This window comes from Bipolaris maydis (genome assembly GCF_028858645.1).
Source record: "Bipolaris maydis strain C4 unplaced genomic scaffold PSV08scaffold_10, whole genome shotgun sequence".
In the NCBI taxonomy this organism is placed as follows: domain Eukaryota; kingdom Fungi; phylum Ascomycota; class Dothideomycetes; order Pleosporales; family Pleosporaceae; genus Bipolaris; species Bipolaris maydis.
Window position 1 is genome coordinate 851,228 of NW_027093866.1, and position 26,518 is coordinate 877,745.

Below are 26,518 nucleotides of genomic sequence, written 5' to 3' on the forward strand. Positions count from 1 at the left end.
CGTGGCATATGTCTCTGTAGAACTGACATGAACCCTTCTATGAACCCCTACTGGCTGCAACAGGATCGCCGGAGGCATGCCAGCAGTGACTGTCCTTGGTCTGATGGTGAGATACCTGCAGTGATCCCCCTTGTAAACAGAAGAAACGGTGCCTGGACAGGAGCAAGGCTCGTCAGACAGGGGATCACCGTTTGTGAGAAAAATCCACTGCAGACTGAGGACTAGTGGGTTCGGCGGATGTGAGGAGTCCCTGGGCTGCAAGTGAACACATCGAATACTTGCTTGCTGCGCTTTGTAAGCCGTGCCTCAATGGTACAAACAGAGTCGTGGAACATATATCTTGTCCTTGGCTGAGGTGGTAGAGCCAGTGTGGACAAGATGTCCAAGAGTTCAAGAAAATATCTATCCTCACTCTTTCTGAAGTGCTCTGATGGTAGCATGTCTCCCGGTGGTACGACCTGTGAAACCGCCGTGTGTAGGCAGTAATTTTTGACGCGCTAAGTCGACTCGTCCCCGACCACAACACCATCCACCAACAAAAACATCCACAGCGTGCGGTATCAGAGTAATCCCCTCTGAAACAGGCTGACTTCTTTACAGGAAAATTGACCATCCACTCTTGCGGAGCCAGGAAGACGGAGAGTTTATTGGCGAACGGCAGCTGCCCGCAACCACGCAGATAAATCGAGATTCTGAGACGACGGAGCGCAGATACTCACGCATGCAACGGCATTCTACCAGAGACGAAATCGATAGAACCGATACACGGAAACGAGTACTGGTATAATTAGGGTTGATACCGCACAAGGTTGTGCCGAATGCTGGGCAAACTCATCAGGCGGGGCCCGAAGATGTCCATTTCAGAACCAGGATATGCTGAATTTGGCCAGTGGCAGATTCAGGCTGTCGAGGGAGTTACAGGACATCTATTTGACAGCCAGGGTACGATACTGCTCGCTTCCTCAATTGTCACGCGCCATGTCTGAACAACCCGGCAAGCGGGTGGCATGGGTTGCAGAAAATCGAGTATAACGTAAATAAGCTCATTCAAGGATATCTGGAAGAAACCTGAGTCCTTGTCACAATTAGCAATTGATCATAACGACGAAATATCATCGATACCATATCAACGGCTAAATGAGAGGCAACGGAGCGAGACGACCAATGCCAATGGCATTGATTAAGGCATCCAGGATTCGAAAGGCCTATAAGGATTTAGAGAAGCCCTTGGGCGGGTCCGTCAAATCCAGAAGCTGACAGGGTCGCAGAGAACCCAGGGTAGCGTCAACGAAACGGGTGTTTGCAGTCGACTGCCGCCACATTAGGAATTCAGAAATAAGGTTTCTGGACGAACAAAAGTCCAGCAGGCAGCAGGGGACATGCTGATGGGCGATATACAGACAAAGGCAACGACAGGTTCAACAGGAACGGTTCTGTTCAATATGGGCATGCACAGGAATGCAGTCACCCACGACAGTGCCGAACGCGAATCTGCAAGATATATTAGTTGGGAATCACAAGAGCAAGTTCTATCTAAAGTGCACGAGGGTCAGCAGCGCGGCGAGGTTAGAGGACGACTGCGGGCAGCAGGCGGAGAGGTTCGCGGCGAGAGGAGAGTAAACAGAAGGGAGGAGGCCGGCGAGGAGATGACATGGCTCTGGAGTGGCCCATGCACGCACGCTAGTACTAGTCACCCCCATCACCGTTGTCCGCCCATAGCTGCAGACAATCACTTCACATCGCTCCAACATAAATCCGCCGCTTTGCATGCACATTGTTTCTAGATCTTGCCCTGTGATGCTATGACCAAGAGGCCTCATGCCAGTATATCCGCTTCGCATGCAGAGCCTCTGGAGCGGCAAGCATCATACGATGGCGACGGCAGCGCCAGCCATGAGGACGGCGATGCGTCATCGTTGAAAAAGGCGCGCTCTTTTATGGCCACTCTGGTAAGCTAAGCCGTGTATGGGTCACGTGAAAGCGCAACTGACGCAGACAGGCCTGCGACGTATGTAGGTCGAGAAAGACTCGATGCGACGAAGACCGACCAAGATGTGGCTACTGCAGGACCATGAATCTCGACTGCACTTACCAAGCACCGCGAGCAACAAAGAAGGACCAGTCCATGGCAGTAGCTATAAACGCTATCCGAAGGCTTGAATCCAAGATTGAAGATCTCACTACAGCCATCAATGCACCCAAGGCTGCAGTCACGTTGCCGCTTTCCCCTGCAGGACCCATCCCGGACCATCACTCGCCTTATGCCACTTTCTCGCAGCCCAGCCCTGGCAGCCATGCTGCAGCCGCACCTTCAAATAATTTGCATCGCAACAGGATGAGCATACATGACATTGCAATGTCCCCACAGGTTGTTGGAACGCCAGCCAAAAGCCCCTTTGCCCTCCCAGAAGTACAGGGCGCAATGGATCTCTCCTTCAGCCAGCATCGGGTTGCTTTGTGGCCTGCCGTTCAACAGATCCTTCCCCAAGTGTTCATCTCCGCACGCAAAGAGCTTCCCGAAGACTACATTGTCGATATCGAGAACCATAGATTGCCGCTGCCAATAGACATTAGCCATCCATACAACACCACTCCCGATAGTTGGTTAATGAGTCTACCGCAGTCGGCGGTAAAAGGTCTCGCAGATGCATACTTTGCGGTATTCCATCGCAATACGCCTATACTGGACAAGTACCACTTCTTCTCAAGTACGTTAGGTATAGCTATGGACAACGAATTCGGCTACGAAATCGAGACAGTGTTGGTCCTTGTCGTACTAGCGTTGGGATGCTTAGCCGTCAAAGCGCATGAAGAAGGCGACTTTAGTCTTCCTTCTCGGCACTCTGCAACTGGACGAGGCTTCGTTACTCCCGACTGGTACCGGCTTATTGTTGACGAACCTCCTGGTCTCAAGTTCTTCAATGAAGCCCGGAAGCGCTTTGGGTTTCTCATGTGCCAGACGGATCTCCAGGCTGGCCAGTTTTACATGCTATCGACGCTTTACTACGCCCAAATCCTGCGACCCTTGGATTCCTGGACTACCGTGAACAGAGCCGCCCTGTGTTGTGCGAGCGTTCTCAAACGCACGTCAACGATTGATTATGAGACGTGGGAGGGGGACATGCTCTCAAGGCTCTTCTGGTGCACCTTGATGTACGAGACAGTGATCACACAAGAGCTGGATCTACTGCCCCATAGTGGGCTGTTGGACTACGAATCAGACATACCTTTGCCAAAGTTTACACAATGTCCACGACCTAAGACGTTGATTTCAGGACTGCTCAGCGACGAAGATGATTCTCTGTTTAACTTCCATTTTCTTGCCCAAGCCGCGCATCGCATCATTCTCACTCGGGTGAAGCAGAGTCTGTATACGTTTGCGGAGAAGGAAGGTTACCCTAGTGCCAGTCTGACAGCAGAAATGCATCACCAACTCGAGCAATGGCGGGAAAATCTTCCGCCAACACTTCAGTTCTCTGATGGCGACGACGCGAGCGATTCGGCCAGTCCTGCGCATGTTATCGCAAAGAACATGCTGCGCAGCCGCTACTTGGTCGCAAAGTTGCACATTGGCCGGCCTTTTCTCTACAAAGCATTGCATGCACCTGCATATACCAACGAGGCCGAATACGACGAAGTGCGCAAAGGCCTTCGAGGCGGCATGTATTGGCCGACAACCATGGGCCTGTGTACACAGATGTTGACGGCTCTGCCTATAAAGTTTGGGTGGTGCTGCCAGTGTTTTGGGCAGGTTCTGCTGTTCCACGCCGTAGCGCTGTCTCCCGACGCCAAGTTGCGGGACACGTTACCTGAGGGATGGCGAGAATGGGTAGGGATCATGATGGAACTGATTCAGAGCTGTGCAAAGAGCAGTCCCGGTATCGCAAAAGACTATGAATTGTTGCGCTTGCTGGACGGATGAGTGCGTCTGGGTTGGCATTGCTCAGATTCTATGCATAGCAGGCACCAACCAGAAGGCTGCGGAGCTGACGGACCCCTCAACCAGGATCGCATGCTTAGAGAATATGTACCGCGCAATTGGCCGCCGTGCATGACTGCGCCATATTATACGCGGTGCCACAATGAGCAGACTCTAGCCACGCGTGGCGTGGTAAGCCGTACAAACTAGGCGCTTTATGGGGGAAAGGTATACGTAGTGCTGGAGGGGCACGGGGTTGAGTGGGATGTACGCTTAGCGCCAATGGTATGCCCCCATTGGAGCTGGGTACGAGCAGCGGCTTGCGTGTACTCACGATTACGAGAGGCGCTTGTTGGCCTTTAAGCTAGCAAGTTTATTTGAAGTGGCACGACCTCGTAAACGAAAAGGGGCCTTGATCAGGGCGGATGGCATCGACCCAGTCCACCGAGCTGATGGAGGAGCACAGCAATGCCCAGCAGCCTGTCCAGAGACCATACATACTATCTGCACTTGTACATGTGAATTCTCTCGCCTCCAATCCACAACTGGCAGCATCGCGACTTCCTGGCGTTTCAGCCCTTTCCGTGCCGGCAGCTATCCCCGATTTACCCGCGCTAGTCCCGTCTGGGAACTAGTCGTCGTGCTGCATAACAAGGATACAAACCACTCCGGTCTGACACGCACTTCTCCTTTGGAAACACGACTACCAACAACTTTCTTACGCTCCTTTCGTCTTCCTTTGCTGGCTTCCGGACTCGATTTGTTGCGTCCCACTACTCTTCTGCACCTCTTACCTAGCCATCCACCTACCTGTTTTATTCCTAGGATATTCCTTTTGCCCTAGCGCTGCCGTTTTCCGTTCCTTGTCGGTTTGCGCAACCTGGGCTGTTGTATCCTACCCTCTGTCAACTCGAATTCCCCGCTGCCTTCCGAATACTCTCGGAGTCTGCCTTGTGGCGCGCATATTGCGCATATCCCTTGTGCGTATCTGGACGCAGAAGAGAGACGATTGCGACCTCTGCCGGTGCTGGAGTCGAGACTGCACCACAAAGCCGGGCCTCTACATGCCCTGAGGCGCTGCATGCCCACCTATTCTATCAAAATTCGAGCAATTAGAGTCAATCATGAGTGATTACTCGTATCAATCGTTGGCAAACATGGGGCCGCAAGGCCGGTGGCGTCGTGTCTTGCTTGTCGCCATGGTACCAATGGTGCTTGCATTTGTTTACTACAGCACTCCCTCCTCATACATGCCTGCTGGTCTTTCTTCTTCACCGTAAGAACCACTCCTACCCCGGTAGTCTCGACCCGGCTGACATTCTCTAGATATCCGCACACCCAAAATGTAACCCTTCCACCAGACGATCTAACAATGTCGACGATAATAAAAGCCCTCTACGGCCCCGTGTTACACCCAATAGATGCCCCAGAGTTCACAGATGAAGATGGAGATGTATACCGGTTGCCCGGAGCACCCAGATACAAAAGCAAGCTGGGGAAGAAGGTCCTGATTTTGGACATTGACAGTAGGCCCTTGAAGGATGAGGGTCAGCTTATGAACAAGCACTTGAAGTGGAAGGGCATGCGGTCACTTTCCGCCGGTATGCTGGGTCACTACATGTTTGGTATGTATGCTGGAGACGGGTGTGGGGCACCAATGGATCCATGGCACGGCGCAATTAAAGCAATGCTTTGAAATACCATACCCCCGCCTTTTGGTACGAATTGAAAACCCACGCTAACATTTCAACAGCTCAAATACACGGTTATGACTACAAGTTTATCCGCGCACCCGACTACGAAGACCGTTGGGGCACCTGGGTTAAGGTACCCTTGATGAAAGAAGCCCTTAAGACGCACGAATACATTGTCTTCATGGACTCGGATGTCATGTTCCACTACCCCCACCTCCCCCTCGAATGGCTCCTAAACTACTGGAACATGACCGACGATACCCTCGCCATGATGTCCATCGACCCCAACGAGCCCCAAAACTACGACTCAAGGGGCAACCGCTACCTCAACACGGGCTTCGTCATTGCCCGCCAGAGCAAGCGCACCCAGGAAATGTACAAGGCCTGGGCCGAGTGCCCCTCGGAAACCCGCTACAAGGGCTGCGCCAAGTGGAAAAAGGGCTGGGCCCACGAACAAGCTGCCTTTGGAAACTATCTCCGCTACGATTACGATCGTCCAGACGATATCCGCGTCTTGCCTTGCGTCGAGGCCAATGGCGCCCCCGAAGCGGAGAAGAGAGGCGGCTGCAAGGGCGTTTTTGTCCGACATTTCTGGGTCGACAAGGGCCTTGTGGCGAAGAGTCTTGCCGATAACGTTATGCAGTATTTCCTGCCGAGACTGCACGAGACATATCTGGCATCGTCGAACGAACACATCGTTGATGCCAAGGGATACAGACTCGAGGGCGCCGAGCTGATTGAGATGACGGATGCGGAGAAGGAGGCTGCGAGGAAGGGCAAGGGCAAGAATCAGAAGGATGAGGGATGGTAGTTTTTTTTTTAATGTTTCTCTCACTCTTCCCTTCTCTTTTTTTATTTCTTCCTTTTTCATCCCTTTCGCCAACGTTTTGCCCCTAGATATGATACATATGTGTGCAATTTTTCTGATGAGCAAAATATTCTATAGAAGAAACGGGAAGTAAACAGGCTTACTATGTTTGCATCTTTCTTGTTTTTGCATGTATGTACTTTTCTTTTTGGGAGGGGGAGGTTGGTTCTAACACCTTGTATCTTTTTTTTTGCTCCGGGAGTTTTAAGTGCTAGGAACTGCATAATATGTATGAAATCAATTGGGTACATTGCAATGTCGAGAGTACCAAAAAAGAATATGTGTGATTATGTGCATATGCTGGTTCTGTGACTCATGATTTGGATAGTGTGCAGTAGAGATATTGTTTTTAAGACATCTAGAGTTGTGGGGGGGGGGGGGGGGGGGGGGGGGGGGCTAGAAGGTAAGGCAAGGTCAAGTCGAGCTAGATGAGCCCCTTGCGAAAGGGCAGTTCTTGATGACTTTGTACATGAGATGTGAGTTCACTCTTTGGTCCTCTCTGCTACGGTGGTGTACTCTTTGCTCGTGCACATTCTTCGTTCCGCCACATAATTTCCTTCTTATTTCCGCTGAATATTTCTTCCTGAGAAGTGGATCATGATTTTCTCTTTCTTCAGTGTTGTACCACAGGAAACATATTATTGTGTGACGCCGTCGCACAAAGTTTACTTCCCTTCTCGTTCTCTGCCGGTGGCTTCAATTACTATGATTTCGTTTTGTTATCTGACGTTCGCGGCATGGCCGCCTATTTTTTTGTTGCTCTCTCGGCGAGGCCGTTGATAATGATACGATTGTGTTCATCGCAATTTGTCGTAGCAAATCTACACTCAGTTTCCGTCTTTGCGACCACTTTTTTAGCCTGCAGCACAAGCTCGAGTCCACTTATCAAATTCTCCAAAGATACGGATTGTTGCAGACAAGAGCAGCATTCACATTTCGGCCCACTTTCCGCATGAGGAAAATCGCGACATATTATGAACGCGTCAATGAAAAGAGTTTGTAGATTGTTGAGATGTGGATGTGTTGTCTGATGGTCTTGTATAGCTTTGGCAATTCTTGTGGCCTCAGCCTTTTCCTTGGGACAGGTAATGGCATCGGTACGGAGGTCTCTAGTAGGTCGGAACAGCCTTGCTCCCTCACAATCAACCAAAAGCTCTTCCATAGTAGAACCAGCGTATAATCCCAGACATAGCGTCATGTGCCGGATCTTTCTGGCACAAGAAGCCTTTGGCCAGTAGGTTATGTTATCGAAATGCAACCAAAAGTATACTATGAAGACGTTGTGTTTGTAGTAGGCTTCTTGAGCAAGAAGGGCCAAGTTACTGTTTCTGGTTGCGATCAGAGGAAAGAGGTGATCATTCAGGCGCTTTTGGTGTGACTCTTCCATACTGGAATCGTAAGAAGGAGTCCCCCGGTAAATATAAATGCCTTCAGTGAAGGTGAGTAAATGGGATAAAACCTCAAGCTTGAGCTCATCAGGAAGCCGGGGCCAGCCATGGAAAGTGGTTGGTGCTCCATTAGCTGCAGGAGGCCCCTCTCCCGTGGAAGAGTCACGAAGCATTGCCATTGTGTGTTTGGTACCGACTCAGCTGTCTTGAAGCTTTCGTTAGTAATGACAGAGGCCTTTGGGCATATGTACTGGGTGCAACTCACTGACAGTTGAAGCCTTCGTAGAAGTTTATGCAAGTTGACAATGTAGAGCGTGAAGAAGCTGGTGAGAGACCTTCAGCCTGAATGCTAGCGCTGCAGGTGAGACATGCGCCCAGGCAAAAATGGAAGGGTAAGAGAAGGGAAGGAGCTGCTGCTTATTTAAGGCGAAGGTACTCTTACTTACATTTGTTGTAGCAGTATGAGAATTCGGTTCGCCAATTATCAACCAGGGAAGATAGCACTGAAGATTTGATTTATCTACACGCACGTTTGTCTTCTTGCATACAACCAGAATAGACCAACTTGCTATCAATCAAATCAATCCCATTTCATGCTAGTAGCAACTAGTCAAGGTGTTTCCAGCGGCCCTAGTCACAACCAACCCCACTTTCAGAACTATGGGTAGATATTGCAAGCAACCAATAGCAGCATACCTATGTGACATCCAGGATTGTAAAAGAAGACCTAAATATCACGCATGCGATGAAACACGAAGCACTCCATACAAACATTCTCTCTGAATTTCGCATCTCTTGACGGTCGAATCATGGATTTGATCAAGCTCTCGCAGCAACGGCGCACTTCGTGCAATCACGCTCGACTAGTCGAACGACCATTTTATGCATCGCTCTCCCGGCTTGCTTCTCTTCTACCACCACCACCTCCTCCTCCTCGGCCTACTACATCACCATCATTTCCGCCATTTCTTCCGCCGTCTCCTCCGCCACCACCACCAACTCTTCCACCTCCGCCATCTCCGGTGCCATCAGCACGGTCGTCACCTCTGCCTTTGCCTCCACTCCTATAAAATTGGAACCACGTCAGTATCCCCAATCGAACGCGGATATTTGAAACAACCTCAAAAGGGACTACCAACAACCTTGTGCGACACATGAGAGAAAGCTGCACTATATAAGGAGCACTATAGGTACCACGCTGGGATTCATACATACAGGGAATGGCATACGAAGACCGTATACTACAACCCCATCCCACGCTCTTAATTCCTCCCAAGAAGAGTTTGGAAAAGGTTGATGGGAGGTACTTGAAAAGCCTAAGAAACCATCCTTCTACACCTCATGCTCAATATCCTCCACTCTTGGCACCTTGTGCAAACTAATGCCACAAAATTTCGCCGAAAGCTCACACTATGTCGAGTCGTTAGCTCAATCACTGTCTCAAATAACACCAGCCCCAAGAAACATCCTGTAGGTAGTCTTTCGAACGGAGTAGAAGGAAAACAAGGAGAAAGAAAACTTCAAACATACACACTCCCGAATAGCCTCAACATCCTCCTTCGCCACTCCAATCCGCCGCAATCCCCGCATATGCCACGCCGATTCGCGGGGGAGATTCTGCATGACAATTCCCGTTACAACCGTCATCTCCGTCTCAACATCGTTCAAGACATTGCGATCAGACAGAAAGAGGCCGTAGGTGATGTTTTTCGTAAGCCAATCTTGGTGCCTTTATATCAGCATTTTTCCATTCTTCTCCTCTTTCTTCTTGAGCAAATGGGGGGGGGGATATCTTACCAAAGTCCTTGTTACCCTCAAACGTATTATTAATCACACCCTGGAGATTGTGCTTGTACAGCCGGCTCAACCACGCTTCGCCGCGCTGCAAATTCGCTTCGTCGCATTGCCAGTCTTGCCTATGTAGCTCAATCATTCATTAACAACAACACATCTTCATCGGCCCAAAACTTTCTTAAACCCTTTGCATGTAGCACCGTGGAAAGACAACAACAAAAAAAAAAGAAAACAAGACGGAAAAGATGAAAAGAAAAAGAGAGGGCCACTACTTACCGCGTACCAGTCAAAACCCTGTCCTCGTCCCTCTCCACAGCAGCATCGAGATCAAATACCGCTTCAAGCGGCTTACACACACCGACGATAATCACGAGTTTAAACAGTACCTCGCGCATGCGCCGCAGCAGCTTCTGTCTCTCCTCCGCACTCTGGAACTCAGGTCGCACAATTACGTGTTTATACAGTAAAGGAGCGAAGTTGGGTTGGCCGCCGCTGACTATATTTGCGAGCTACATATTATTACTTTTTTTTTAATAAAAAAAAACACACACGGATGTTTGATAGATGTTGTTGTTGAGTTTGTTTTGTTGGGGGGAGAGGGGGGGAAGGAGGGCAGATATAAGGGTACTGTTTGTGGAAGGGGAAGAGGATATGGTATGGTATGGTATTGTGTGGAAAAAAGGTTGAGTAAGTACGGATGAGACTTACAGCGAGAAGATACCACTTATCCTCTCCAAGCGTTTTAGCCGGAAACTTTTCTTCAATCGCTTTGAACAAGGCGAGGGCTTCGTCGGCGGTGGGGTCGCGGGGTACGGGTGTCGAGGTGGTAGTTGTAGTAGCCATTTTGATTCTATATGTTTTAGTCTTGCTTTCAGGATCCCTTCTATTGACAAAGAAAAAAAAAATAGACCACAGAGTTTTATTTTTGTAAGAGCAAAGATAAAAAATGGATGTAAGAGGTACAAACGCGGTTGGCTTTTGCAAGTCTTCTTGTTACGTCACAACTTTCTTTTTTAAGGTTCGAGCTGACCGAATTTCGGGACTGTGCGGGAGGGTAGGTACGTAGTACGTACACATAAGCATTGGAGGGTGGGGCGGCCGGAGTGCCGCCCTAAAGCGGGGCAGTGAGGCTTACACTACATGACTTTTGTGGAAGGGATGTTCCTCGGAGAAGGAAACGAGGCTTTTTGCAGATCATGTAACTGGTCTCTTGCAATTGTAGAGAGCCACGGAGTAGCTGCAATGTACGGAGTCAAAATATCCACAATGGATACTTGCTTCGGGTGAACTCTACTTAGATTTGAACAAGTTGGTATCGCATTTTACATCTGAATTGTCATAACCCTTGTAGTCCAAAGTCACGATACAAAAAAATACACTGCTTCTTGCACGTGCTGAGAAAATGTGGAAGATGATATGTACCATGAAGAATGAAACATTTTCACCCCAAGCATCAAGGTCTAACCCCATCATACTTGCAAGACTATCCCGCCCCATACCGATCTATACGCTGGAAAAAGACGCCAAAATTCAAAGTAGCAACCCACCCTCTGCTTCCTTTACTCAACTCGGTTGGCCAATATCCCAAGCGGGGTCAAGGATATCAGCGTTAAACCAGTCCAGCGATGGCTGCGACTGAAACAACTGCCACATCATGTTATCGTTCCAGGAAGAATTGATCATTCCATTGTTTGTATCGCCATCGCTGCTCGACAATATATCAGGGCCATGATTGAAAGGCAATGAGGTAGGATATGACGCCAAAGATGTGGTGGGATCCGAGGTTGGTTGTTGCCATTGGTGTTGTGCGCTTGGGCTCTCTACCAGGGGCTTGCAAAGACCGAGAAGTGTTGCGCAGAGTCGATGCAAACGGTTGACGTATTTGTTTTCTGTAACGAGCGACGAGATGCAATCAATGACATCCTCGAGAAGCTGAAAGTCACGAGGATCAGAGGTTCCAACCACGTTACAGAAGACGACAAAGAACGGACACAGAGGATGTGACAACAAAGTCCTATGAAATGTTAGCAAGCCATGTATAATTCCAGATACTGCATCTTACCATGATAGATACGGGTCATAGCCTTCGATGAAATGATCCAAGGTCCTTGCGAGCTGTTCGATCATCTTGACACATTCGAGCGCCTTCCGTGCGCTCTGAAGACACTCTTCTCGCTCCAGATAGTTCGTCGTGACAGTGGGGCTCAGCCTGTGAATAGATGTCAAGAGGGAGAAGTACTTGAACTCCATGCTTTTGTAGTGGATAAAAGCATCAGTCCTACTATCTAAGAGGTGCAGTTGACGCTCCTACGCAGTATTTAGTATTATCGGACCGATCGTAATTACGGGCGGGGTAGGTTACCTTCTCCATAAGAATATAAATGTCTTTCATCTGAGCTCTCAACTGGGCTACCTCTTCTTTCAGAGCACCAGGCGATCGTTTGGTGCGTTGAGGGAGGGACAAGTCTAGAATCTTGTCTTGCACAGAGATCAACTCTAGAACACTCATGGGGTTTGAAGGGTCGGCTCGTAGTTGGTCGTGAATTTTGATTTGAAATTTGGGAAGTGACCTCGGCCGAAGAAGCAACAGACTCATGCCACTGTCGAGCTCTGCACATTGGGCAACTACAGCGTAAATCTCACGCTCCTCGTCAGTCTCTGGCACCGTCTTTTCAATATTATGGTATCCGAGTGTTACAATCGTTTGTGATGCGTGAGCTGTGAGTTCCCAGCACTGTACTGGGTTGCCTATGATTTGCATCATGATGGCCTGTGTATGATGAGCTACAGAATCATGTGGACAAGGTCAGATGACTTACTCCTGTCACCAAAACCTGCACTAGAAGGAGCGAGGGTGAGGTCATGAAGCTTATGTTGTCCAAGGCGGTAAGTGCGGCTATTATGTGATCGAACTGCATTTGTTGGATTTGTTTTTGCACTGCAGCGCTTTTGGGAGCTTGCAACTGGCTGGCGTACATGACGGCAGCGGCTTGGAAATGAATGATAACCTTGTAGAGATTCAAGGTCTTGTCATCGGCAGTGCCTGCCATTAGAGCAAGAGCGATTCTCTCAATGGCCTTGATTGGTATGTGGGCGATGGTATGATGGCGAACGGCGGCTTCACTCCGTGCCTTGAATTCACCTAAAGTGGCTGTCAGCCTGATAGCAAACGGCAGGGCAGGTGACCATACTCCCAAGAATGACATTGACAATTTCGCGCTGGGAAAGGTCTGTGGAAATGTGCATGGACTTGTCAAAAGTACTGCGGTCTGTCAAGTTTTGTGCAGGTGCATGTGACAATTGATCAACAAAGGACATGGCAGTCTCAAGGACCGAGCGTTGGTGTCCTGATAGTAATCCATTGGTAGATAGCTCTTTGGTGATGTGCAGACGAGCTTCGTTTGCTGTTTGCGAAGTCGCGTCAACTTCTGGCGTTGTTGGGGGTATTGATACTTCTTGAGAGCTAGCTGTACGTTTCCTTTTTGTTGGTCGATCGGGTGTTTTCTCAGTGCTTGGCCTGATAGAGGCGTTTGTGATATCAGGCTCCTGGGATGGGTTGGGAGGACTGCGGTGAGCACCATGCAGAGAGTGTTCCAGAGAGGAGAGTCTCTGTACAAGCGCTTGTATTTTTTCATCGCTGTACAATTGTTAGACGTGAGCATGAGGACTTGACAAAAGTCTCCACAGTGGGGCAAACGCAAAGCTTGGGTTTGCCACTGCTGCGCTTGCTAGACGCGGTATACACTACTACAATGAGCGTGGGGTAGTACTTACGTTCGGACCTTGGGCCGGGGAACACGCTTGTGCCTGTTGCGCAAGCACTCGGCCTTGGCCGCTACACAGTTTGCACATGGCTCTTTGCGGTCGCATTTGACCTGGTAGCAGTTAGTGTCGGACGCAGGATATAGACACGTTCCGAGACGGTCGGCAAGGGGGCTGTGGAGAGAGGAAAAGGTACCTTTCGGGAATGGCACAAATCGCATGCGGGAACACCCCCGTGAGCAACCCAGTTTTCTTCCGGCATTAAGTAAGCTGCGTCTCGACGTATGTAAATTCTGTGAAGAGTCCAGCCTCCGTGACTACTCGGGGCGCGCAGAGTGTTTGAACTCGGTGGTCTTGGCAAATTGGCCGGAGAGCAGCCGCTCCGAGGACCGAGTGGCAGGCACGGCCCTTACTGCTTCACCATTTGGGCGTGGCCTCGTCAGCAAGCTCAAACTTTATCATGGCCTCATCCGATGGTTTTGGGGCTAGTGCCATGGCCATGTGTCAGGAAAGCGTCTTTTGTATGGGCCTTGCAATTTCTCCTATAAGCACACACGTCAGGCGGTGCATCGTTGCCCAAAGCAGACAGGAAAAAGCGCAGGATTGGGCGTTGGCATTGCGAGGTGGTGCGGTGCTGTGGTTGGTTGCAAAAGAAAGCATATCAGTGGGAAAGTAAAGGAAAGTAGTGGATGCATCCAGGCACGGCGTGGTTGTGGTAGCGGCATCATGTGCATGCGGGTGAGTTGGCGTGTACACACACACACACACAAGAGGGGACAATGTGCAGAAGAACAGCAAAGGGCAGGAAGCTGGTTTTGACATGAACCCACCGTGTTTCCGTTTCGAGAGGAGATGGATGCGCACACATTTGCACTGCACAGCGTCCCCACTGTGGACGGGTGCTCCCGTGGGCTAGCCGTGTTTGGCAGGAGGAGCCCATGGGACGTGAATGCACCTGGCCAGAAGCGAGGGGATGCAGGGAGAAAGGATGTGAATATGGCGGGTTTGTGGGATGAGCGTTTGTTGCGCGAATGGCAGGGCGGCGGGCGGGCTGCAGATGACGAAACAGTCGGAGGGCGCACAAATCCAGTACAGTCACGGCGCGGAGGTGCGGGCAGAGAACGTTTCTTTTACCTGATGGGTTCCACCACTGGGCCAGCGACGAATGGAATCGACGCTGCCCGTCCACGTTTTGCCGAGCGCAGTCGGCTGGAGACGGTCTTGGCGCCGGATGAGTCAGCAGGGGCGCGGCGATGAGGGCGCCATGTGTACGTAATACGTAAGGAGGCAGGCAAGCCAGCATCTACGCAAGCAAGAAGGCAGGCAGGCAAGACGGGCAGACGTGTACGGAGCATGTACATAACAGGGCAAGTAATTGCGGCCGCCGCGTGTCATCCAAGCAAGGGGCCGCGGCTGTGTGGCGCCGGGGGGTCAGCGTCGAGCCCAGCACTGGGGCGAGAGCGGGCAGGCGGGCAGAGGCAAGATGCAGCAGCGTCACCGCTCCATGGCCGGCGGCGGAGGCGCATTACTTATTAAGTATGTACACAGACTGCGCAGCCAGCAGCAGCCAGCAGCATGGAATCTTCTGCGTTGATGGCGCCATGTGGGCGGCCCAATCAGCGCCCGCCCAGCGGCTGGCAGCGTGGGGGCCCGCGGCGTCGTGTCTGTGTGTGTGCATGTCGCGATAAGCCAGCGGCGGAGCCCACAACGTCCCGCCACTCGCCCTCGCCGCCTGCCATTGGCTCGCGCCTGCCCACCAGCCGCTATCCTTATCTCTTCCTCCCGCCGAGCTCTCACACACCCTCCCTCTCCCTCACACATGCAACCCTCCAGCTTTCCACCCACCCACTACCCACCATCCCCCCCCCAGCCATCATTGCCATGACAGGCCTGCGCATCCCCGGCGCGGGAGCTAGTTCGGGTCCAAAAGAAAAGAGTACCTGCACACCCGCCATGGCCCACGCCTGCACATGCTGCTAACGCCTCCTCCCACGGACGAGTGCTCTACTCTTTTCGTAGCCCGCCCTCCCTGCCATTACTCCCTACACACATCCATCCATACATCCATACCACTCTACTTGCCGCACCCAATCGCCCGCCGTTCCTCGTCCACCCACGGGCGCACACGTCCCTTTGATTGTGTCTCTGCCCACTCGGATGCTCCCGTGCGCCCCGTCTGCCCGGCTCTGAGGGTGAGTAAGTAGTGGTCGACGATTGCTTATCTTGTGCTTCCAGCCGCCCAGGCTGCCCTGCCCTCTTGCCTGTGCCTATCCTATCCATACATATACATATACGTTAGTCGAGCCTGGCCACCCCCAGCTAACTCAACTGCCCCCCATCTAGCCACACCACGCTCATTTCCCTCCTGCCCACTCCCCTCCTGCCCACTCTCCTGCTCTCCATCCCTCTTGCCGGCCTTCGATGAGCCGCCGGGTGCTTTCCCACCAACCACGCTATCACCACCACCGACCCAGGTCGACTCCCCATGTTCCTTGACAATCCGCAACCTCCCACCCACCTGCCTGGAAAGCCGGCGCCGCCCCAAGACGCACAGCTGCCACGCGGAGAATGTACCTTCATCCTCTCGTCTCCGGCCGACAATGGCGCCCGCCAGCGCTGCTCCTGTCGCTGCTTCTATCCCGACTCCACGGTACGCTCGCTCTGCGGCTGCGGACACCAAGCCTGGATCCATGAGGCTGAGCCCGCTTCAGCCGTCTCAATGGACGCATACATGCACGCAGTAGACCAGATGAAGCAACTGCAGCGTGAAATCAGGCGCTTCGAATCGTTGGAGCACGACCTCAAACAAGAACTGTTCCGCGAGAGAATGGCTCGCGAAGAACTCATCAGGACCAACAATGCCGTCCAGGCTCGTATATACCAAAACATGCAGCTCTTGAAGCTGTCCATCGACGATCGCGTCGAGGCCGTCGTGGATAGAACCACGGAGCTCAGCGACCAGATCAAGTCGCAGGGCGAGCGCTTGACCATGGTTGACGAGTTTAGCATGGAGTTGGAAAACAGAGTCGATCGCATCGAGCAGTTTGGCGACATATCCAGGGGCCAAACACCTGCTCCTGCAACACCCAAAGCACGTCGCCCAACTCCACAGGCACCGCCAGTGCCACCGCTACCAGCTTTGATGCAAGCAAACCATGCTCTTGGCCAACTTCCCATTCGCAACGACAAAAAGTATCCCCTTTCGTGGAGCGCCCGCGTCATCTTTGTGCCTCGCAAGTCGCAAAGGTTCGCCTTTGACCCCGACAGCAATGCGTATCGACGGTGTGCATCGCGCAAGCTGCACCAAAATATTGAATTTCCCAGCCAGGACAGCTTCTGTTTCGCAAATCACATTGAGACTGCCTTCAAGGGCGTCTTCCGAGGAAGACCGTGGATGCCAATGACTGGTCACCGGCCCGCTGATGAACCCTTTAGCCGCATGGCCCTTACGCTTTTGCCTCCTGATCTTGTGCACCGCACAGTATGGGATTTCCCATTCCTGGAAGATCACTGCATCGCTCATGACAAGATGCAAGGAGATGTCCTCTACATCACTCTTCAGTACGAGGACGTAACCTGGAACGAGATACGTTTCCTCCCTCCTGTCACTGGTGCCGACGACACTTGCTGGGAACATGATGAGGAGCTCGACGGCACTGCCAAATATAAGAGCTTGGACTCAGAGATTATGTACGATTACCAGGATCCTCCTCCTACCTATTCATCTCGAACTCACGCCATGGCGACTAGGGCGCCTTCGGGACTGGACGTCCTTGCTAACTCGGCTGCTATGCTGAGTCCTATTGAGCGTATTCAAACGGCATCATCGACTCGCTCATCCAGGCCGACTCCTTTGAGCCCCATTCAGCGTACGCCAACACGGTCGTCGAATCACTCCACCGCTACCCCTCGCTTTTCATCTGAGCGGAGTAGCCTTCGCAGCTTTGACAACGAGACTACTGATGATGAGCACCGCGACAAGAAGCCAAAGCTGCGAATGAAGCAAAGTATGCCTCATGTCAGTACTGGCACCCATGCACAGCAGCCCATGTATGTCTCGGGTCGCTCAAAGCGAAAGATGCCTGTAAGGGAGAAGGGCCCCAAGGAACCGCTGCACTTCAATGTCGCTGGCGTTGCCAAGGGCGGTCTTCACTTTTTACATCCCCGCTCATCAAAGGGCAAAGAAGTAGCTCATAACCCATGAGAAAAATAACAACGTTTGGTTTTCTCGGAACTGACACAGACATGTTTTCCTATGTTCATTTGGTAGAGGCGTTTACGAGTAAAAGCCTCGCTCTTCAAGGATACCCATTGGCGTTGTATAGTATGAGCTTTTGTTTTTGTTTTACTCAAGCGCAGTTTTGTCATTGTCTGGAGATTACTGGATACCACACGTACTTTTAGTCACCATTGGTCGGGCATTATGGATTGTCTTTCTTTTCTGTTCTGTTCTCAACTATAGACGGTCTGGAAGACAACAAGCGTGTCCTTTTTGTTTGCTTTTAGGTAAGCCTAGTGCCAGCAGGCAATACCACAAAAAATGCAATTCTACTTGTGTACCACACGACCCAGTGCCGTCTTGTCTCCCTTGGCAGAGTCCTTTCCTATATCTTGGCAGCTTTCGACTTTTTGATAAGGAGGCATTAGCCGTGTCTCCGCATTTGCAACCTGCAATCTAAAGTTTCGCTCTGTCCGGGAATTTGTCGTGCTGCTGTGGAGCAAAAGATTGAAAGGAATTGCTGTGTGTAGTGACCAAAGCATGATAACAAATACCCTGGATTGATAGCTGCTATCGCACGCTTTCTTGTGCAGCCGAGGCACGGCGCGCTGATAACGGGGCCCCGCCCATTAAACAGCCCCAAGATAAGATGGAGAGAGTTTACCGCTCTGGAGATTTGCCAGAAATGACTGTATATGATTTGAATACATGTTTCTTGTCATGTATCTGTGTGGCGTCTTCTTTGTGCGCCGAGATATTAGTGCAGCAAATCGATTGGCCCATTTTGTCACATACATTGTGAGCAGGACTGTTCAATACAAGTATAGAAAAGTTAATGAGGGAAATGTCGCAGTCGATATCCGACATAGCAATAGGATATATTTTTCATTTGTTGTTGTTCGAGACAGAACTGCAGCGCTTTCTCCAATTCTTGGTCCACGTCCGTGATGCGGAGAAAGGTAGTATCAGTGGAGCCCATACCACCTACCCCACCTCCACTCCAACCATGCCCACAACCATGAATCTCTTCAGCCTTACATACCTACTAACGGCAAATTCCAAAACAATTGGGAAAAAATCACTTGGTGCGCATATTTTAGCTTGCACCTACGACCACACAAACTAACAAGCGACCCTATGGTTGGAATCGCAAGCCCTTCTCTCCGAAATCGCATCCCAAAGCGGCCCGTTTCTTATCATCTGCTAACCCTTTATCTCCGCTCCGCACTTGATCCAACCCCAAACCCCTTCTGATCCCTACACACCGATCCCGCGTTGAACGGTGCAGCAGCTCCCCCGAACCACTCACAGCAGGCGTGCCACGAGGGTAACATAAGCGGTATTGGTCAAAACCTAGAAAGGGTTACGTCGCGGCGAACATGTGGCTGCACAGGGATTCAGCCTAGCGGATACTACACCAGGGCAGGCGTGTTAATGTAACTCCACGGCAAGAAAGGTTGTACGATTGACTGACTAGCAGGCTGGATTGGATGATACGGATGGTGATCCGATCGGTCGTACAAAAAGGTTGCTGCTTTCCCAAATGCCTTGATTCTTCTTCCCCTCGTCGCGTTTTCGTGGTGTTTCTTCTTCTTCTTCTTCCTTTCTCGGTTCATTTCCAGCCCCCCCCGACAACCTGTTGGACCCTCGTCTCGAGGACAACTTGAATTGCGCATCCTACAACCCCTCCTCCCCCATCATTGTAGTCGCGCAGGTCCGGAAAAAAAATTATGTCAGAGAATCAGGATCCGGAGTTGGCCAAGGGCGATGGCCTTAAAGTTACTGCTTCGGTTTCATCGTCCAAACAACCAGTTCCCGTTGAAGGCACAACACAACACCTCCCAACCTACGAAAACGAAAAGGCTTTAACATGGAAGTTCGATATCCGAGTATTGCCGATGCTAGCCATAATGTACCTGTTTAATGCTCTTGACAAGGGGAACCTAGGAAATGCCAAAACGGATGGTATGGATAAAGACTTGCATTTCAAAGGGGATCAGTATAATATCATGCTGAGCATCTTTTACGTGCCATACGTAATATTTGCACCCCCAGTTGGTATGCTGGGAAAGAAGTATGGCCCGCACCGTGTGCTGCCTATTATGATGTTTTGTTTTGGCAGTGCGACGTTGTTGGCTGCCAGTGTGCAGAATTGGAGTGGCATGATGGCATTGCGATGGTTTTTGGGTAAGTCACGTGACGTGGATTCACAAATTCATGGACTGACTGGGTGAATTAGGAATGGCAGAGAGCGCCTTTTTTCCTCTAGTAATCTACTACCTGACCACATTCTACCGCCGTGGCGAACTCGCACGACGCCTTGCTATTTTCTACGCTGCCTCAAACATTGCGAATGCGTTCTCTGGACTCCTCGCTTTCGGCGTGTTTCAAATCGAGTCGAAATTAGATTCATGGAGATATCTGTTTATTATTGAGGGCTCGCTAACTGTCCTTTTCTCCTTCTTCGCATACTGGTATCTCCCCAAGAACGCGTACGAAGCCAAGTTTCTCAACGAAGCGGAAAAAGAATTGGCCTTCACCCGTATTCAGATGGACTCTTCGTCCGTCGTCAACCAAGCGTTCAATCTGAAAGACGCACTCGGTATTTTCAAGGAACCGTCGACATATGGATTTCTCATCATCGAAATCTGCCTTGGTGTACCCTTGCAATCGGTGTCACTCTTCTTGCCGCAGATTGTGGGTAGATTGGGCTACGACAAGATTAAGACGAACCTTTACACAGTCGCACCAAACGTCGTCGGTGCCTGTGTTCTCCTCATCCTGGCCTTTGCCTCGGATTATACGCGTCTTCGGTCCCCCTTCATCGCCCTCGGCTTCCTCCTGACCTTCATCGGCTTCATCATCTATGCCACCATTGATGTCGAGCATTCGCTTACTGTCGCTTACTATGCCTGCTTCATGATGACGTGGGGAACATCTGCGCCCTCGGTACTGCTCTCTACATGGTACAACAACAACGTCGCAGACGAGAACCGACGTGTGACACTTACCTCTGTTGGTGTGCCGCTAGCAAACTTGATGGGCGTTGTTAGCTCGAACATCTTCAGACCTCAAGATGCGCCAGCGTACATTCCAGCTCTGGCTACGACGGCAGCGTTTGGGGCCACAGGTTGCTTGTGTGCCGCGCTGTTGGGTACGTACATGATGATTGATAACAAGAGGAGGAATTCTCGCCAAGGCGTCAATCTCACCGCCAAAGACGTGTCGACAGAGAAATTGAGAGATGGACCAAAGAACCCAGAGTTCAGATGGTTCTTATAAGACTTACTTGTGGGATTCAAAGGGAAAAGTTCCAATTGCGAATTATTTAGAACGAACATAGAAACTGTTACGCAAAGACAAATTGTTGTACATTAAGATAGTCCTATGCGAAAAAGAATGCTGTACGTCGAACAAGAAACCTTGTACATTGCGAGCTTGAGCCAGGCAACGGAAATGCTCCTGAAGCCACCGTGCCTGACGTGGTCACGCGTCCCCCGGTTCCCCGAATAAGCACGAGACAAGTGCGGAGGCTAGCGCATCATTGTGTCTGCCTCGCCGCCAACTTGGCTCAGCAAGTACAAGTTGGGAAACATAGAATGGCTGAACATAATTAGACTGTATGATATACAGCTACAAGAACATGGATGACCGTGGATGAAATCGACCACGCATGCAGCAGCTGTAAGTAAGCATCAGTTCTGGGGGGATCGCCGGGCTCAGCGTTAGCGCCATCTCTTATCGCCGAGGCTGGTGCGGCGGCTCCTACATCATTCGTCGCGCAACCTCACGCGCCTCACTTGCGGCCCCGAACCATCACGGGTCCCAGCTTGGAGCTTAAAGCTACCTAGCACCCTGTTGTCGCCGAGACTATCTATACTCCCTCCCTCTATCCATCCTTCTTCCTCCATCACTCCTGCGCATAGCGCTCTTCTCTCCTTGCAAGCAACGGCTGATTACGTTGCGTCTGATACGCTTCCGAGTACTCTACAAGCGTTAGTGAGCTCTGGGAGCTCCAGCTCATCTCCATCATGGCGGTCAAAGCAGCGGTGCCATTTCTCGTGGCGATGATGCTGTTGACGGGTGTATGCAATACACTCTTGACAAAGTATCAAGTATGACAACTCCCCCCCCTTTGGCATGAGTCAATGAGCTGGAATGCTGACGCCTGTGACCCAGGACATGCAATGCGTCAAGAACTGCGACTCACCCTCGCCGAAATACAAGGAACACTTTGAGCAGCCTGTCCTCCAGACGCTGCAGATGTTTATTGGAGAGATGGGCTGCTGGCTTGTCATCGGCGCGTTCACTCTCTACCAGCGATACGCGACTGCGAAGGCAGGCTACGAACCCATTCCTGGCTCGGCTGCCCCGGCTTCAGATGACGTTAGCGAGACAACTCCTATTGTGAACCCGTTGAAGCCTGCGCATCCCGATGATGAGGGTAGGATCCCGCTACAAGGAAAGAGCATCTTCTTGTTGGCGCTTCCAGCGTGCTGTGACATTGCCGGAACTACGCTCATGAACGTTGGACTGCTGTTTGTCGCAGCTAGTATCTACCAGATGACCAGAGGTGCGCTTGTGCTCTTTGTTGGTCTGTTCAGCGTGTGGTTCCTCAAGCGTCATCTCGGATTGTACAAGTGGTTCTCGCTCTTCGTGGTTGTGACGGGTGTTGCAATCGTTGGACTCGCTGGCGCCATCACCAAGGATGACAAAGCGACGCCTGGCCATAAGTCGATTCACGATTCTGTTGCTGGATCAGAGGTCAAGGCGGCTGCTTCTCAAGCTGCCATGACTGTCATTGGTGTGCTGCTTATTGCTGGCGCTCAGATCTTCACTGCCACGCAGTTTGTGCTCGAGGAAAGGATCATGGAGAAGTACTCAATGGAGCCCATCAAGGTTGTTGGTTGGGAAGGTGTCTTTGGGTTCTTGGTCACATTCATTGGCATGGTTGTCTTGCACTTGACTATTGGAACTGGGTACTTCAACGCCAGAGAGGGCCTGTACCAGATGTTCCACTACCGCGCCATCGCCGTATCCTCGGTACTGATCATGATCAGCATTGGGTATGTATATTTCGTCTCTTCTGGTGCGGTATCCACTAACTTTGTGCAGTGGCTTCAACTTCTTCGGTCTCTCTGTTACCCGTACCGTCTCTGCTACTTCGCGCTCGACGATTGATACTTGCCGCACGCTCTTCATCTGGATCGTGTCGCTAGGACTTGGTTGGGAAACATTCAAGTGGCTGCAGGTTCTCGGTTTCGCTCTGTTGGTGTACGGAACCTTTTTGTTCAACGACTTGATCCGCCCACCGCTAAAGGCGTGTGTGGAGAGGCACCACGAGCCCCTGCTACCTGAGGAGCCGATTGAGCACCACTAGTTTGGGCGATGCAAAGTACACTAGACGGGTAAAGGTGCATTGTGCATGCGGAACTTGGAGAGTGGGCGTTTTTCGGGCGCACTGGCAGGAACTACAGAATGTCTTTGTTTTATCATTATATTGAATCATATTCTATCATAACATTAGCCACAAAATTGCAGTGACTTCACAGCTCTGCTTGTCTGGGTGTGGCAGGGCGCATCGTGGCTATCTTATCAGCACTGTGGCTGGTGACCGAGGCGGTCCGAGCTTTATTTAGCGCGCACTCACCTCGCTAAGGACGTCGATTTCGTATGCGAGCATCTCGACTTCGATAACAACGGCTCGACTTTTCTGAACACCCACGCCCGGAGTTCAGTTACGCCCATCGACAGTTCGACAAAATGGCCACCACTCAAACCGCAATGTGAGTTTCCCCGCTCGCCACCGCGGCAGCCCAGCGCGCAATTAGGAATGGCTACTGACGGCATGCAGCTCCAAGAGGAGAAAGTTCGTTGCTGGTACGATTTACCCTTTCCACAGTCAGAGGATAGAGAAGAAAGAGTTTGGAGAGAATCAGAGGCACAGCTACATTGAGTTCTCGCCGCCAGGACCGTAGTGTGTCGGATGCGAGATGTTGAAATAGTGCGCACACAGAAATAGTTGGCTAACTCAACACCCACAGACGGTGTTTTCTACGCCGAGCTGAACGAGTTCTTCCAGCGCGAGCTGGCCGAGGAGGGCTACTCCGGCGTCGAGGTCCGCGTCACTCCCACCGTCACCGACATCATCATCCGCGCCACACACACCCAGGAGGTTCTTGGAGAGCAGGGTCGCCGCATCCGTGAGCTCACCTCGCTCATCCAGAAGCGCTTCAAGTTCCCCGAGAACTCCGTCTCCCTCTACGCCGCCAAGGTCCAGAACCGTGGTCTCTCCGCCGTCGCCCAGTGCGAGTCCCTCCGATACAAGCTTCTCAATGGTTTGGCTGTCCGAAGGGCCTGCTACGGTGTGCTGAGGTTCATCATGGAGTCTGGTGCCAAGGGTTGCGAGGTTGTCGTCTCCGGAAAGCTCAGGGCCGCCCGTGCCAAGAGCATGAAGTTCACTGTATGCATCTTTGTTGTCGTCGTTTGAGGATTGGCATACTAACAAGCGCAGGACGGTTTCATGATCCACTCCGGTCAGCCCGCTAAGGACTTCATTGACCACGCCACCCGCCACGTCCTGCTCCGCCAGGGTGTGCTCGGTATCAAGGTCAAGATTATGCGCGGCTCCGACCCCGAGGGCAAGGCCGGCCCATCCAAGTCTCTTCCCGACTCCGTTACCATCATCGAGCCCAAGGAGGAGCAGCCCGTCGTCCAGCCCATGTCGCAAGACTACGGCGCCAAGGCCATTGCCGCTCAACAGGCAGCGGAACAGGCCAGGCAGGCTGAGCAGGGCGAGGGCGAGGCCCAGCCAGCTGGTGAGAGTTACTCTGGTGAGCAGTAGATTTGAGCTTTACTGCGGGCGCAATGAGGTTACGAAAAAGGCATTTAGCGAAAGGTTATGATGCCGTTACGAACCCTGACATAAATTCCTTTGCACTTTCGGAATGGGCTGGGCTGTTTTTGGTAGGGAGGGAATAAGGAGTCCTCTACTGCTTCACTGCTATGTACTCAATGAAACCACCCAAATATCAAAGATGGCTTTGACCAACTGAAGGCTTTTCGTCGCATCACATTTTTTTTCCGATGGTTTTTCTTTTACATTTATTTCTTCGTTGTCGGTTCGGAAAAGTTGTAGTTGATGGCATTTCCTAGTCACGTTCTCTTTACCCATGTGTCGCGTCTCATGCGTTGCCCTATCGGGACATGATCCCGGGTCTTGAGTTCGGAGTTACTACCCCTCTCACCGCGATACCTAGCATGTCATCTGTTTCGAAACACTGCACGTCTATACAGGGGGTCTCACAACCCTAGGTTTAATTGGCGGAAGTAATGTTCACGACACTTTATTTTCCGGTCTTTGCAACGGTCTGGAGCGTGATGCGATCAAAATAAGGCAGGCGGATCACCAGTGTCCACCGTTTGTCCGTTAGCCATGTATTACAGGACCTCAAGAAGTGGATGTTCATGCAAATGGAATATATATTGAGCATCATCCTTTGCGCGTAGTAGCGTTGTTCTAACCCACCCTTCACACTCTGCCTCTCGCACTCTGACGTGACCGCCCACGATGCGTCTCACCCACCTGATCTCGACGCTGCTCTGCGCCAGCAACACGGTACTCGCGGCGCTCCCCTACAAAGGCGTAGACTGGTCCTCCCTCCTCGTCGAAGAAGCGGCCGGCAAAACATACAAGAACTCGGCCGGCACTGTGCAACCGCTCGAAACCATTCTCAAATCCTCGGGCGTAAACACCGTCCGCCAGCGCCTTTGGGTCAACCCATCCGGCGGCACCTACAACCTCGACTACAACCTCAAGCTCGGCAAGCGCGCCCAAGCCGCGGGGCTAGGCATCTTCCTCGACCTACACTACAGCGACTCATGGGCCGACCCAGGAAAGCAAGTCACGCCATCCGCATGGCAGAGTCTGAACCGCGAAGCTCTCATCCAACAAGTCTACAACTACACCAAAAACGTGCTCGACACCTTCCAGCGCAACGGCATTGGCCTAAAAATCGTCTCCATCGGCAACGAAATCACGCCGGGCCTCCTCTTCCCCATTGGCCAGCTCTCCGGCAGTTCACAGGGTCCCGCCGCAAATGTCGCTGCCCTGCTCAAATCCGCCTCGCGCGCTATCAAGGAGTCGAGCATGAGTCCCAAGCCTAAAATCTTGATTCATCTGGATAACGGCTGGAATTGGGAGACGCAGCAGTGGTGGTATGACTTGGTGCTTGGTTCGGGCGGTGGGCTGTCGCTGTCCGATTTCGATGTCCAGGGTGTGTCGTATTATCCGTTTTATAATTCGGCGGCTACGCTGGCCGCGATCGGGTCGTCGTTGAGTAATATGGCGAGCAAGTATGGCAAGGAGGTCATGGTTGTGGAGGTACGTTTGTTTCTTCTTCTTCTTCTTCTTCTTCTTCTTCTTCTTCTTCTTCTTCTTCTTCTTCTTCTTCTTCTTCTTCTTCTTCTTTCTAACATTGCAAACCTTTTGTGTGTGTGTGTTTGCTAACTTACAGTGTAAAGACTAATTGGCCGTCTTGGTGTCCGAATCCAAAGTACGCCTTTCCCTCGGATACTAAGTCTATTCCTATTTCGGTTGATGGACAGACGACCTGGATGAAGGAGGTGGCTAAGCGCGTGACTGGCGCTTCGGGTGGAAAGGGTACGGGTCTTTTCTACTGGGAGCCTGCGTGGATTGACAACGCGAGCTTGGGTAGCAGCTGTGGATGGAATCTGATGTTTGGTGATGACGGCAAGGTCATGAACAGTTTGGCCGTGTTTGGATCAATCTAGATTCTTGGACTGGAGACAAGAAATGGGAAAACGAGGAAGAGACGAAAGGAAGGATTCAGTGTACATATCTACTACAGCTTG

General features: G+C 51.4%; 9 protein-coding genes across 9 annotated transcripts; 6 read left to right on the forward strand and 3 right to left on the reverse strand.

Moving 5' to 3' along the window:
* Positions 1-1,802: 1,802 nt before the first annotated feature.
* PSV08DRAFT_410965 (uncharacterized protein) lies at positions 1,803-4,042 on the forward strand (the record flags this gene model as incomplete). The annotated part of the gene is made up of 2 exons (XM_014227794.2): positions 1,803-1,949; positions 2,000-4,042. 2 exons carry the CDS (start codon positions 1,803-1,805, stop codon positions 3,920-3,922), a joined length of 2,070 nt encoding a protein of 689 aa, XP_014083269.2. The 3' UTR covers positions 3,923-4,042.
* Positions 4,043-4,660: 618 nt separating this feature from the next.
* On the forward strand, positions 4,661-6,735 carry PSV08DRAFT_403339 (uncharacterized protein). Its single transcript, XM_014227793.2, has 3 exons — positions 4,661-5,195; positions 5,246-5,544; positions 5,673-6,735. The coding sequence occupies exons 1-3, from the start codon at positions 5,044-5,046 to the stop codon at positions 6,422-6,424; spliced, it is 1,203 nt and encodes a 400-aa protein (XP_014083268.1). The 5' UTR covers positions 4,661-5,043; the 3' UTR covers positions 6,425-6,735.
* Positions 6,736-7,226: 491 nt separating this feature from the next.
* Positions 7,227-8,048, reverse strand: PSV08DRAFT_372542 (uncharacterized protein; the record flags this gene model as incomplete). Its single annotated transcript, XM_014227792.1, has 1 exon — positions 7,227-8,048. One exon carries the CDS (start codon positions 8,046-8,048, stop codon positions 7,227-7,229), a length of 822 nt encoding a protein of 273 aa, XP_014083267.1.
* Positions 8,049-9,009: 961 nt separating this feature from the next.
* PSV08DRAFT_313713 (uncharacterized protein) lies at positions 9,010-10,632 on the reverse strand. The gene is made up of 5 exons (XM_014227791.2): positions 10,372-10,632; positions 9,940-10,172; positions 9,667-9,785; positions 9,400-9,590; positions 9,010-9,279 (listed from the first exon to the last, which is right to left on the reverse strand). The coding sequence occupies exons 1-5, from the start codon at positions 10,504-10,506 to the stop codon at positions 9,202-9,204; spliced, it is 756 nt and encodes a 251-aa protein (XP_014083266.1). The 5' UTR covers positions 10,507-10,632; the 3' UTR covers positions 9,010-9,201.
* A 329-nt stretch (positions 10,633-10,961) lies between these two features.
* Positions 10,962-13,737, reverse strand: PSV08DRAFT_205992 (uncharacterized protein). The gene is made up of 7 exons (XM_014227790.2): positions 13,622-13,737; positions 13,438-13,538; positions 12,855-13,300; positions 12,483-12,805; positions 12,026-12,433; positions 11,726-11,970; positions 10,962-11,677 (listed from the first exon to the last, which is right to left on the reverse strand). The coding sequence occupies exons 1-7, from the start codon at positions 13,685-13,687 to the stop codon at positions 11,227-11,229; spliced, it is 2,040 nt and encodes a 679-aa protein (XP_014083265.1). The 5' UTR covers positions 13,688-13,737; the 3' UTR covers positions 10,962-11,226.
* Positions 13,738-15,745: 2,008 nt separating this feature from the next.
* On the forward strand, positions 15,746-17,990 carry PSV08DRAFT_363830 (uncharacterized protein). The gene has a single exon (XM_014227789.2). The coding sequence runs from the start codon at positions 15,911-15,913 to the stop codon at positions 17,627-17,629; it is 1,719 nt and encodes a 572-aa protein (XP_014083264.1). The 5' UTR covers positions 15,746-15,910; the 3' UTR covers positions 17,630-17,990.
* Positions 17,991-19,374: 1,384 nt separating this feature from the next.
* On the forward strand, positions 19,375-23,175 carry PSV08DRAFT_226733 (major facilitator superfamily domain-containing protein; the record flags this gene model as incomplete). The annotated part of the gene is made up of 5 exons (XM_014227787.2): positions 19,375-19,831; positions 19,884-20,916; positions 21,645-21,759; positions 21,824-22,710; positions 22,760-23,175. 5 exons carry the CDS (start codon positions 19,375-19,377, stop codon positions 23,022-23,024), a joined length of 2,757 nt encoding a protein of 918 aa, XP_014083262.1. The 3' UTR covers positions 23,025-23,175.
* A 150-nt stretch (positions 23,176-23,325) lies between these two features.
* PSV08DRAFT_6228 (40S ribosomal protein uS3) lies at positions 23,326-24,842 on the forward strand. Its single transcript, XM_014227786.2, has 4 exons — positions 23,326-23,430; positions 23,499-23,524; positions 23,689-24,107; positions 24,159-24,842. Exons 1-4 carry the CDS (start codon positions 23,408-23,410, stop codon positions 24,486-24,488), a joined length of 798 nt encoding a protein of 265 aa, XP_014083261.1. The 5' UTR covers positions 23,326-23,407; the 3' UTR covers positions 24,489-24,842.
* Positions 24,843-25,214: 372 nt separating this feature from the next.
* On the forward strand, positions 25,215-26,437 carry PSV08DRAFT_377565 (glycoside hydrolase; the record flags this gene model as incomplete). The annotated part of the gene is made up of 2 exons (XM_014227785.1): positions 25,215-26,027; positions 26,168-26,437. 2 exons carry the CDS (start codon positions 25,215-25,217, stop codon positions 26,435-26,437), a joined length of 1,083 nt encoding a protein of 360 aa, XP_014083260.1.
* Positions 26,438-26,518: the final 81 nt, after the last annotated feature.